At 37.0% G+C, this 12,788-nt stretch overlaps 1 protein-coding gene across 1 annotated transcript; it reads left to right on the top strand.

Annotated features, from left to right (window-relative positions):
* The first annotated feature begins 1,291 nt into the window (after positions 1-1,291).
* On the top strand, positions 1,292-12,133 carry LOC137585084 (uncharacterized). The gene is made up of 4 exons (XM_068300735.1): positions 1,292-2,264; positions 5,377-5,439; positions 6,479-6,868; positions 6,948-12,133. Exons 1-4 carry the CDS (start codon positions 2,162-2,164, stop codon positions 7,400-7,402), a joined length of 1,011 nt encoding a protein of 336 aa, XP_068156836.1. The 5' UTR covers positions 1,292-2,161; the 3' UTR covers positions 7,403-12,133.
* The last annotated feature ends 655 nt before the right edge of the window (positions 12,134-12,788 follow it).

The raw sequence follows: 12,788 nt of genomic DNA, 5'->3' as shown, positions 1-12,788 counted from the left end.
TGCTTTAACTGCATCAAGAAGTGGAATCTATTATTTTATATACTATAAGCCAATTATGGACCTCATTGCCGACATGGATTTTTGAGCCAAGTGAATGCAACTAGAAAAATAAGCTTATTAGCAATTCCATTGAAAAATAAGAAAACTCAAACTGCATTCATAATTGAAACGATTTAAATCCAACTATCAACACAATTTAGGTTTGCTTTAAGTTAGAGCCTATTTAGGATTAATCAAGGATTAAAACGGGGTACTTAAAACTATATATGTATGTACATAGTTCAATTGGAGCCCAGTTTTGAGAATCTAAAAGGGAGTTTGCTTTTTCGTTTGCCAAATTCTCGGCGAGGTTCTCTTTCGTTTCTATGTCTAATTCTTATTTTCGAGGAGTTCACTCCACTTTGTTAAAGGGAATGGTGATAAGTGCCAAAAAGTCAGTCGAAAAGTCAGAAAATCCACCACTGTAGCTAACATGATTTGATTTTCTTTTGTCCACATACATAAAGCACTTTAAAGTCATTTGAAAGTTGGTTGTTTTTTTGCCATCTAGTTAGTCTTGGACAACTTTTTAGAGTCTACTTGGAATCAAATTAAGTTAATTAATTCACTTTCGAGTCGTGCAGAAGTCTCTTAATTTAGGTCATGTTTACTAGGTATCTCCTTGAGCCATGTCTTTAGATTTTATGTGTATTGGAAGGCATTCTAGTGACAGCTGCGGTTCGACCCAAAAAATTGAGTTCGGCAAGTGTTCAGAGTGTACTAAGTACTGTTTATTTACTTGCCGCCCATTTGAATAGTGGTACAAGGCATTATAACCGATTATCACTGGGCTGAGCAGATGTTGCCAGCAGCTTTCCTGCCACTGTCCCCGTCCACATTCCCCGTCTCCGTTTCACAATGGAGTCGTGAAACGATATACGAAACTGAAGACAACCCAAAACCTGTACCCAAACATCAGGGATACAACAAAAAAGACAAAAAAAAAACAACAACGAAAGAGATTGTAAAAAAAAAGGAAAGCTCGAAACGAAAGTAAGAAACGTTGTCGTCGCTGCCTGTCATCTGTTGGCGGGTTCGTTTGCCGCCAGGACATTGAAGGACACCAAAACAGAAGCAGCAGCAAGAGCGGTTGCAGGGGCAGAGGTGAACGCCGCCCGCCACCAGCCACCAGCCAGCGTCTGTGTCTGCCGCCAATAAGTTGTCCTAGTCCTAAACGAAAAGCTTTCGGCTTTTTGGAAGCTTCGGCTATGAAACGAATGCGTGTTACGAGTTACGGCATCCTTTCGGCTGCCATCATTTTATATTTCAGTCGAGTTTCGGCCGTCTATCCAAGCAGAGGTGTGCCACCGGATAACAATTGCATTGCTGCCATTTCATCCACAAAAGTCCACAATATCACACACATCCGCAGGAGCAGCAAGCCAACAACAAAAAAGAGAAAAAAAACCGAATACAAAAGAAAAGGAAAACAGAAAAAATAAAAACCAAAAGTTTAATTGAGATAGCGACGACAACAACAACAACCAACTGTAACCGAATTCGATTCATTATTCAACTGTCCAAACTGTGATTGAGTGGCAGGCGCCAGGCCTCATCCCATCCCATTCCATATTAATTTACACATTAACCATTGCAATCCATGTGCCTGCCGGACAGAACATGGACATATTGGCTCCTATCCACATCTGAATGGGCTCCTCTGTCTTGAGCAATTGGAAATCTAATTAACACAGTCAATGTCATCTACAGACCTTTTTCATTTCCATCTCCATTGCTAAGATTCATTAAGATTGAAGCATCCATCATACCCACAACAACAAAATAACAAAAAAAAAAAAAGGCGTTGCTAGCGGGAAGAGAACTCAACACGAAAAAAAAAACACATCTACGGCCAAAAGGAAAGCGAAAGCAGTTAACACTCGTGTGCCAGCATCAGTGTGTGTCTGCGTGTGTGTGCGTGTGTCTGTGTCTGTGTGTGTTCGTTTTGTGTTTTATGTATTGATAAGGCGTCTTTATACTGATGCTGACATCACGCTCCTTTCATTAACTGGAACTGAGGACGACGTCACAAAAAAAAAAAAAACCAAAAAGCTGCCATAATATATATATATATATTATCAAACCAAAAACGCCAATTAAGAAACCCAACACACACAACAAAATGTTCTCCATGTGCACCAAAGTAAAGTCCAGGAGCAACGATACGGAGTTCTCCTTCATGCAGCATCCGCACCAAATGCAATTGCAGCAGCCTCAGGCCTCGGGTAAGTATGAGGGAAAACTGTGTCGAGCCGAGAGCCACAGCCCTAAATAAAAACCCACCCAAAAAAACAAAAAACACAAGAAAACGCAGGCGGCTTGTCCTCATTTGGCGGAAAACCCTTGAACTCGTTTTTTGCCTTTGCCTATTTTTCTCAATGAATTCGCACACAGGCGCAGCAGCAGCCGCCAGTATATATCAGTCTGCCCCACTCTCTCTGTTTCTCTCTCTCTCTCTCTCTCGCTCCCACTCACTTTCTCTTGTTTTGTCGCTCTTTTTTGTTTGCCCCACTCTCACTTTTCACTTTCTCCATATCTCCTGCACTCTCTCTCTCTCCATGGCTATGTTGACCTGCTCGTTATATGCCACCAACAATCACCCAACCACCCACACACATACTCATACAGTTGCAATCAACATCCACACCCCGGGATCAACTTATCAAGCGGAATTCTGAATGCGGTTGCATTATTCTTGCCACGCCCCACATCCAGTAGCCCCAGACCACACGTACATTGCATTAAATCATTAAGTAGAGACAACGCATCGCCCACATCCTACTCATTAAACGGTCTACGGTGAAGAGTCAGTCTGTCTGTGTGTGTTTCACTGCATCTGTGTGTATCTCACTGAAAGTGAATTAAAGGCAACGACTACGTTGACAGGCCAAAAACATGGAGAATAAGATTCCCAGTCCTCTCATCGGGTCACAAGTTTCAGCTTGCAGTTCTTCTCAGGTCTCCTCAGTTGATGCCATGGCATGTGCATACATACACACACACACACACACACACATGTGAAAGTGTACATATACATAAATCATGTAAAAGTTACCCCTACTCTTTGTATGTCGAACATACATATATAGGTACATGGAAAAATTTGTTTTGGTCTGAGTTTTGATAAAAATCTTACTTTATATACTTTAAATGACTCTTCAATATGATTCATTTAATAGGTTTAAGGGAAATACAACTTTAAAAATTATTAAAGTATGTGCAACTGACTCAGTGACATATCCTGGGATGTAAATGTGTGAAAATTTGCTTCCTTCTCCATATTTTTGTTATTCTATTGCATACTTTTCTGGGCCATTTTGTTCAATTTCACATCCTTAATTATTTTGTTGAATTTATCAAATCGAGATAAAAGATTTCAAAAATGTTGAGATATTTTCTCATCATTATTCGTTTTTTTGAGTGTATTTTGTCCGTACGTTGTGCAGTATGCTCCTTGTAGATGGCTTGGCTCTGGACAGAGAATGTTGTCTGTTGCAGCTACTTGCAATTTCAGCTTTGTCATGTGAATGTAAGTGTATGCGTTGAAGTGGCCAGCGCACACAGATACACACCCACACAGACACAGACTCATACATACAAATATGCATCATGTCCGCTCGGTGTCTTACACAAGCAATGCAGTATCCTTCGACGACCTCATTCTCCTATAATCCACAACGTCATCGTCTCGCTGTCGACACATTGCTTCTGTATAATCTATCGCTTTCGTCTGCGATTCGTTACGTTTTCGTTTCGAAACGAAAAGGGGCAGAGAAAGAAGACCAAGCCACAAGCGGGTGGTTTGGTGGGGAGGTGTATACGAAAGAATGTTGGAAAACCTTTTTCGACGCCCTTCATCTACCATCTTCGGTCCGTCCAACGCCTCGAGCACTTTTCAATTGCTGTATAAGTTTATCGCCAACGTTGGCCAAATGAAATTGTCGCCTGGCTACTCACAGCATAATCAGTTCATCCCTCTGTCTCTCTATCTCCATCTTGGCTTTAAAGGTCTCTAAAATCAATTGGGTATGGAATTTGAAATTTCAATTCAAGAAGCTTTTCACACGTTTCTGGCTTTTGTTGGATTGCAGCAATTAGATGTACATTGTATATGCAAACATGGGAGGTTGTTCCTACCTTTAAATTGAACCAGACATTGTGTGCCAGTGATTGTCATGGTAACAATAGAGAACATATAGAATGTATGAGCACGTGTCGAACGTCTTTGTTCTCCATCTCAAATGAATATACATGACCCATACATATTAATCAAGCTTAAGTTTGCACATAAGGACAAAGATGGCTTTGTGTCTACATTTGCTTTAAACCCAACTATCGAATGACCACTCAATAGAGAAAAGTAGTTTAAAATCAACTAGGACAAACTTTTAGTATACTTTAACTAAATATACATATTTGTTTTTAGTTCGAACTCAAAGAGATGTTCGCAACTAAAATTTATCAAATCTATGTTTAACAGAAAACATGTCACATACATACATAATATATACAGTACTAACTCTTTGGTCCTTATTATATATTTAATGAGTCTTTTAATGACTCTAATTGAGTTGGATCGAGTATTTAATTATATTAGAATGGGTTCTGTATGTGTTGTATGTATACGCATGCAGTTAGATATGGAAAATCCTTAGCATCGTTATTAAAATAATTAATTCAGTCAACCACAGCGTCGTTTCCCCCTTTCCCCACATTGGCCCCGCCTTCTCCCTCCTCACTTCGTTGCTGAATGCACTCTGCCCTTTAATCAGCTTCAGCACTCGACCAAATAAATGGGATGCCAGTCGGTAATGAATTTGAAATGAGAGCCACACACGATATTCCATGAGCAAAGGAAGAGAAGGAGGAGGAGGGGATCGGTGCGGGGTTCTACTGACAAATTGAGTTGCTGTTCTGCAATTTTTATACTGCTTTCAAAATACCCAAACCGAGAGCAATGCATATTAGAATTTTATGTCTCTCACCATTTTGCATTTTGCATTCGTGTGTGTGTGTGTGTCTGCAGTTTTGGTCTAAAATTCGTTGGTGGTTGGGTCTGTGTTTGGGTTGGCCTGGTTGCAAATTCGCAGCTAGAGTGCGTGGGCAGTAATCTCAGTTTTCAGTTGGATTACAGAGGAAATGCCGAGACCGTGTTCAAAAGGGAATGACTAGCGCTCATACCTTTCCAATTAGTGGCATCGTATGACATTGGGCAATGGGCAATGGGCAGTGGACAGTGGACAGTGTCATACCGGATACGGATTAGATGAGCTTTGCGAATGCCTTTGCATAGTTTAACCTATTTCCTTTTTTATTATGATTTTTTTTCTTCATCAGGCTCTGGTGGTCCTGGCACTGGCGGAAAGCAAATCAAAGGTGGCTACCTACTGCGATACAAAAGTAAGTACACCAAATTATTAACAAAATTCCAACATTCTGGATTTGTTGTCGAGACAACAGGCCACCGGTGGCATCATAAACATACAAAAGGTTGAACAAACGAACACATACTTACCTATACTTATAGGACACATGCTTTAGGTACCCTTATCAACGCTAACTAGCAAATGCGGAATACGGACCCTGGCAGGAGTCGGGGATGTGGAGGGAAATTCTTGTGACAATTTGTCCAGTCAGCAGAAATATGTACAACTGCACTCTCCCAGACTCAAAAGCCAGCAGCTATAGTGGTTGAGCAGTGGCAGCTTAACGATATGACACAGCAGTCCTTCGGCATGGTAACCATAGGAAGTGGCTACAGATTTCTTTTGGGGGCCACATTCAAGTGTAATTACTCATGATTTGGCCAAGGCTGCGAATGTGTCATTGTCATATAATTGTTCGTATTACGTTTTGCTTAGCTTCAAAACGGATTCATTCTATCCAACTTAAGTTAGATAAGACTTATGCAAAAGAAGCTTCTTGAATTTATAGTTGAAAAATGTTTTATTTGTATTTTAATTTAAACTTTAATTATCATGACAAAAGCATTTAAATTTTAATACAGTTAAAATTTGATTAAAGCAGTGTCAGGCATTAGATATCAGTTTCTTCTTGTGAACTTACAATTAGTTCTAAAATTAAAAAAAAGTATAGCATACTTTTTGCGGCATTTAAATTGAATTTTAGTGGCGTCGAAGGAATATGCAAACTCAAATGTTAATAGCATACTTATTGAGGCAAGTGGGTTACGAATTTTAAGAAGTTTTGAGACATTTTTGAACTCGACTAAAAATTGGCTGAAAATTGGTCTAAATTTACTTTCATACTCACATCAGCAGAAGAAGATATCAGGTTTTCAGATCAAACCAGAATTGATTGAGTTACAGATGTGAAAAGTTAAGGATTTTGTGAAGTTTTGAGAGCTTTTGCAATACCTATATAGACAATAATATCTAAGAATATCTGAGGTCTCAGAATGTAAACTTTTTAATTACAGAGCAAATGCTATGGAGTCGCTGGGCAGAGGAATGGGTGGTGCTGTACGATGACTCTACCATGGCTTGGTTTACCGAGCCAGGTCGTTCCTCGCCGTCGGGCAAAATTCTGGTAAAGGAGGCCCCTGAAATGCTAGCAATTGCCCACTGGACGGGCCAAATACCACGACGACCGCCATTACCAGCCGGTGTTAATGTCTCGCAATTGATTGCCCTGGGCTCGCAACGTAAGCGCTCTAAAGTCTACTGGATGTTGGCCAAGTCCGAGCAGGAAGTAAGCGACTGGATTGATGCCATAACCAAAACGCTGCCACCGCCACCACAAATCGAGCTTGTGGTGGACAAGCCACAATTAATGAATGTACTTCGCCGTCCATTGGTGCGGATTAGACGTAAGTACAGAGAATAACGAGTAGTCCTATCACCTTCGTATGGCACCTTGCTAATTTGTGTGGGGATTTTTTGGTTTAGCGGCCACCCAATCGGAGGTTAAGCAGCGAAAGGCAGCGGCACACAGCAGCAGCCGCCATCATCGTTGCACTTCGACGGCATTAACAACCCAAAGGACCCTATACAATTACAATCAGAATCCCTTGATCAAGAGCGATGCGGCCGTAGCCATCCTTAGCAAGAGACCCGATTCGAAAGCCTCGTTGGCTTGTGCCCTGCCCTGGGGACACGGCTGGGGCTGGGCCACATTGCCGAATGGTGTCTGGAGCGGCGGTCTGACCTGGTCACAGTGTGAGGACACCTTTACTCTGCACGCACTGCCCACCACCCATTGCACGAATCTAATTGATACATCGTGTAGCGGTGCCGTCTATCACACCGATATCGGTGGCTTTGACTTCCATTCATCAGGCGTGGATGATATTGGTGGCGAGGACTTTGACTATGCCATGGATTGCGGCGATTTCATATTTTAAAATTGGAAAACACTCAAAAGTAGTCTAACTAACCCACCCAAAAAACCAAAAACCACAAAAAAAAAAAAAACCAATTGCTTGGTAGTATTTCTATGTGCTTCCTACTCCCGTTTCTGTTAGATATACAAAAAATGTTGAGTGGTTTGAGTGGGACAAGGGCAAATAGTAAATAAGTAAAAGCATTAAGCATTAAGTATACGCCATGAAATCCCCTCCCACCATCCTGTTTTTAAGCAACGATTCGTTGTTGTTGTCTATCTATTTGTTCTCAATGTGCCAATTCGAGCTACATCTCGAGCAGTTAAACACATTAAACTTGCGACAAACAACTGATACTCTCCCCCTCCACTATTATAAATTTTTACAACTAACACAACTATCTATGTATGTATGTATGTATATCATCTGTCTGTATCTGTGTGTCTCTCTCTCTCCCTTTCTCTCTATATCTGGATATGTGTGTAAGTGTGTCTGCATGTGAATGCCATAGAAAGAAAATTTATGGAAAACTAACTAAGGCTATCCGATATGTACATACTCTTGTCTGCAATGTTTTCTCTATCATTTCCTGCAATAAAAAGTTTTTCCACAAAAGGGCAATTTATAAAAAGGAACAAGCTAAAATAGATAAAAAAGAACAAAGTGGGGAGTTCCCAAATTTTATAACTGAACAAAAATTCATTTAAAAATGATTGCAAATTTCATGAAATTAAACAGAAACTACAAACTTTATTCGGCAACAAGAACAAAATTGAGAATATCAGAGATGAAGAACTTTAGTTAAGCTAATTTTTGTTATTTTGAATTTTAAGTGCGTCATAATATTTGTCAAAAAGTAAAATTCAAATGATTTTAGATTAACGATTAAAGAATTTGGATTTTAAGTTTGGTTTGCTTTAAATGTCCATCAAAACTTAAAGATTTGCTTGAATATTTATTGAATCTTGTTCACTTGATTCCCCTGAAAGCTGACAAAGAAAGGAGTCTAAGAGCTGAAAATGTGGTCAAATAAGATTTTCGATTGTATTTCCAGGATTATGTACATATCTATCAGTCACATTCACACATTTCACATATCGCAAAGAAAATGTACACTTTTGATGGCGCGCTTAGAAGTAGGCAACATAAAAATTAAGCTACAAACAACACACGCAAACATTTTGAAATATTTTGAAATACATTTTATACAACAACACTAAGAAAACAGAAGCCATTTTGTTGGAAAATTGTTGGACATAATTTTCTAGTGATTTGAAATCAATTTTGAAGCAAAATACCCCCACCTCCACTTCCATTTTCTCCCTCCATTATTTTGTGCAATTTTTGAAATATTTATATGGCACGGCCAAAAAAAAAAAAAAAAAAACAGAACAAGACAAAGAGACAAAACAAAACATAAAGAAATTGAATCTATGTAATTGTGTGAAAATTTAAAGCATAGAATTTTGATAGCTGATGTTAAAATTAAAAAAGGAAAACCAGGTAAATTACGAGTATTTAAAAAATATATTTAAACAAATAGTATTAACAAACCAAAGCCAAAGCAAAATATAGGCAATGCCTCCCTAAAAAACCTTTCCCCTGCCCCCAAAAACCCAAAATAATATTGTTGTCAGTATGAAATAGCATAAATTTATATACATATATATATGCATAAGTACAGCATACCCACCCGTACTGATTGTAAAAGTTTATAAAACAGACGAAAACAACAACAAGAAAACAAAAAAACAAGTTAGCAACCCAGGAAAAACAAACGCATGCACACATTAATATATATATATACATATATGCAAGTTTGTATGTATATCTAGTAATTAAGCATCGAATTCTCATCCGAATCAGGCATAGGTCATCCCAACAACTCATTCTCATCGACACGCACTTATTTCAAATTTCAAATATTTAGTTTCATTTGGTTAATGCCAAATCAATTTTTCAACCATTTTTTGAGCGCTGGAAACACGCCAAATGAAATGAGAAATGAACGCCGCTACGGACACCTTACAAGAACTACGTAAGTTTAGGTACATAGAATGTTAAGTGAAAACAAAAAACAAAACAAAAAATAGCATATAATAGTTGAGAGATTGAGGTGTATAGTATATACATGTGTATATGTATCCATGTATTCATTTATATGTATTGAAAGGTTTTCAAAAATTGTTACCAAACACACACACACAAAGAACACACCAAAAAAAATGCAAGCTAAGAAACTAAAAGTAAATAATCTAGAAATACGGGTAATAGATAAACAAAGCTTATACTACAGAAACAATTGGACACACACATACACAAACAGAGCAAATATAAAATATATTGAGAAATATGAAATAGTAATTATAATTTTATATACCTATTAAGTATAAAGAATACAAACTTCAAATGCAAAAAGAAACCTTAATAACCTGAACCTTGCCGCCTTTTGAGAAAGCTAAGCTAAGCTTGAGACCCTCACAAACAATAATCATACACACACACCCACACACACACACACACACATCGAGCTATTACACTCACCTACTAACTAAATGCATACAAAATACTTTCACTAACTATAGTTCTAATCGAAATTAATTGTAAATCATGCATGTGTATGTAGAGCTCATTTGTCACAGAGAAGAGCCCAATCTCTGGTGTATGTAATACTTAGAAGAACCCCCCTCACCCCCTGCCCCAGAAAACCCCCCTCCTTGGATAACAAGAAATGTAGACTAAAAGACTTAAGCAATTGTCGTTTAGACGTTAAATTTTAGAGCGCATTGAATGTTGGCTTATATAGAGATCCCGTCTATGTATAATAGATAAATGATGCATGGAGATTAGCAAATCCGTAACCTATGAGTGTATATTGTTGTTATGTCTGAAATGTCTAGACGAATTTGTTGTTTCTGCAAAAGAGCAAATGAGAAAGCAACAGGATCCAGTTTAGGAAACAAAACAAAAAACCTAATAATAAATAGAAAAAAAGGTCATTGGAATAAAATAAAAATACCATGGACAATCACAAAACTGGATGAGATTAAGAATTAAAATATATAAATATAACACAAACAAACAACAACAACAACTTAACGTAACATAATAGAAAATGCAAATTAATAAAGGATATGTTGTTGTATGGCTGGCTTAGTCTTAGTACGTCCAATTTGGATTAGTTTCTAGAGAAACATCCATTAAACATTTGTGTATGTATTTGTATTCTGATTGAAGATTTCGCCCAGAAATGTCAATCCCGGCTCTTGAGTTAAAAACCACAAAAAACACCGAAAGTATTTTTATAAAATTTATTAAATACACACACAAAAACACACGTACAAACATACCAAAACACACTTACACACAAACACACACACAGAAAACTAAATAAACATATATAAATGTTTAAAACAAAAAAATAAAAAACCGTATACTTTAGATGCAAATTTTTTGTAGAACAAATTGTACACGTGAAATGCATTTGAAAATGTTAGCTGAAACCAACAAACAAACAAAACAAAAAAAAAAAAAAATATTAAAAAAATGTATTAATATATTAAGTTTTAAGTATGTAAATTCTTGAGTGGAAATTGTTGTAGCTGGAATCGAAGCAAAAGAAGCATATTCAATCGAGAAAATTAAATGATGATCGGAAAAGGAGAACAAAAATTTGAATTGGGCTGGGAGGACTCACTCCCTCCCTTTACACATTGGTATGTGCATGTGTGTTTGTGTGTATGTGAAACACATACATATTACCTGGCACCTTCAATTAGACTAGTAAGTTCTCGTTGTTTGTTATATCCAGTGTCGTTTGATGTGTGTTGCCGTGTCATTGTTAAATGTATACCATACCAAAAAACAAAACAAAAATGAAACAAAAAAAACTTGTAATCTTGTAACTTGTATTGTAATGTATTTGTATTTGCAATGGCTTCGAATGTGGCAATTGCATGGAGCTAGCCCAAATGAAGAGCAGCAGCAGCAGCAAGAATTAATTTGTAAGCAGCAAAAATATATACAAAATAAATCATTTATATACATACCAACACAAAATGCAAAGAACATATTATATGTATGTACTTTACCATCAAAGTAAAGCAATAAATCATCAGAACCCTTCAAGAACTTCAATTTATCAATTAAAGTAACAAATTTCAAACAGAATTCCATCGATGGCATATCGAAAATTTTTGAATGTGGCTCAAGTAAAGTGCTTCTGAAAACAATTTCCAAGATGAGTCCTTTCGGGGGATCCAATCGAAAAATGGGTATTGAAAGAAAAAAGAGATATTCGCCATGTTCATGATTAAGAATCTGCGGATTCTTGACCCCCCAAAAGTCTAAGCTAGATCGACCATTGAAATAGTTTAAAAATGTTGTTTAAAACACTTAAAAACTTTGAGAATGTTTTCGGTAATACAAAATTATATCAAATAATTTCAAAAAGGGAGCCCTTCCTCAGCTTCTTATAAAGGCACCAAAGTTAACGGGAATCTGATAGAGCAGTTAACTGAGCTATAACCTTTAACTTAATCAAAAAAGTTCAAAAAGTCCACATTACTTTTTTATTATTTTCTCAAAACTTTATTGTCCACAAGAGCATTTTGTACACATCTGAAAATAAATGTTAACACAACTTGTAATAAATTGTATCCTATCTGATACTATTAATGACATTAGTATAAAGTATACATATGTATATGATATCCCCCAATAAAGAGTTACAAGGATATGCAAACCGGCCAATCCATCTATTAATTCATTTTTTGCAAACATTCGTTTTTACTAAGAAATATAAGGAAAGTTAAAATAACTGAGCTTACACTGCTAAATTTGATGTTATTTTGGGATAATTTATTAATTTCCAGCAAAAAAAATAATTTAGGGACTTTTTATTTAGGCCAGTTGGTTTTTTTAGAAACTTAAACAAACCCAGAAAAAAATTGAACTTTATATATATATATATACTCATATATCTCAGTTAGTTGCAGTTAACAAATGCAGTGCACGACCTCTTTCAAGAGACTTTTGGTATTGGCCCACTTAAGACCTTTAACGAAGCAAGTCTGAAGTCTTTTGCCAAAAGTTTTGATGATAAAACTCGTTGGCTCTTGAAATAGCTTTGCAGACAACATTTTGCCTACCCTTTTAACTTCGATTTGACAACTACACAACTCAAATTAATATACTCATTGTCTATTAAACAATTAGTTTTCTACACTTGACTTTGAGCCACGCTAATATCAATACACACTTAGCCATCGAACAATTAACACTGTCTTGACAGAATGTCATGTTTATGTATGTAAATGATCAACTTTGGCGACTTCTCAGTCATATAGATATATATGTACATGTGTGCATTGAAATTTATATACTTAAGATCTATTGAAGACACTTT

Source organism: Drosophila tropicalis, unplaced genomic scaffold (genome assembly GCF_018151085.1).
Source record: "Drosophila tropicalis isolate 14030-0801.00 unplaced genomic scaffold, ASM1815108v1 contig_878, whole genome shotgun sequence".
Lineage (NCBI taxonomy): Eukaryota > Metazoa > Arthropoda > Insecta > Diptera > Drosophilidae > Drosophila > Drosophila tropicalis.
The sequence above is the reverse complement of the archived record's forward strand: the minus strand, read 5'-3'. Positions and strand labels throughout refer to the sequence as shown.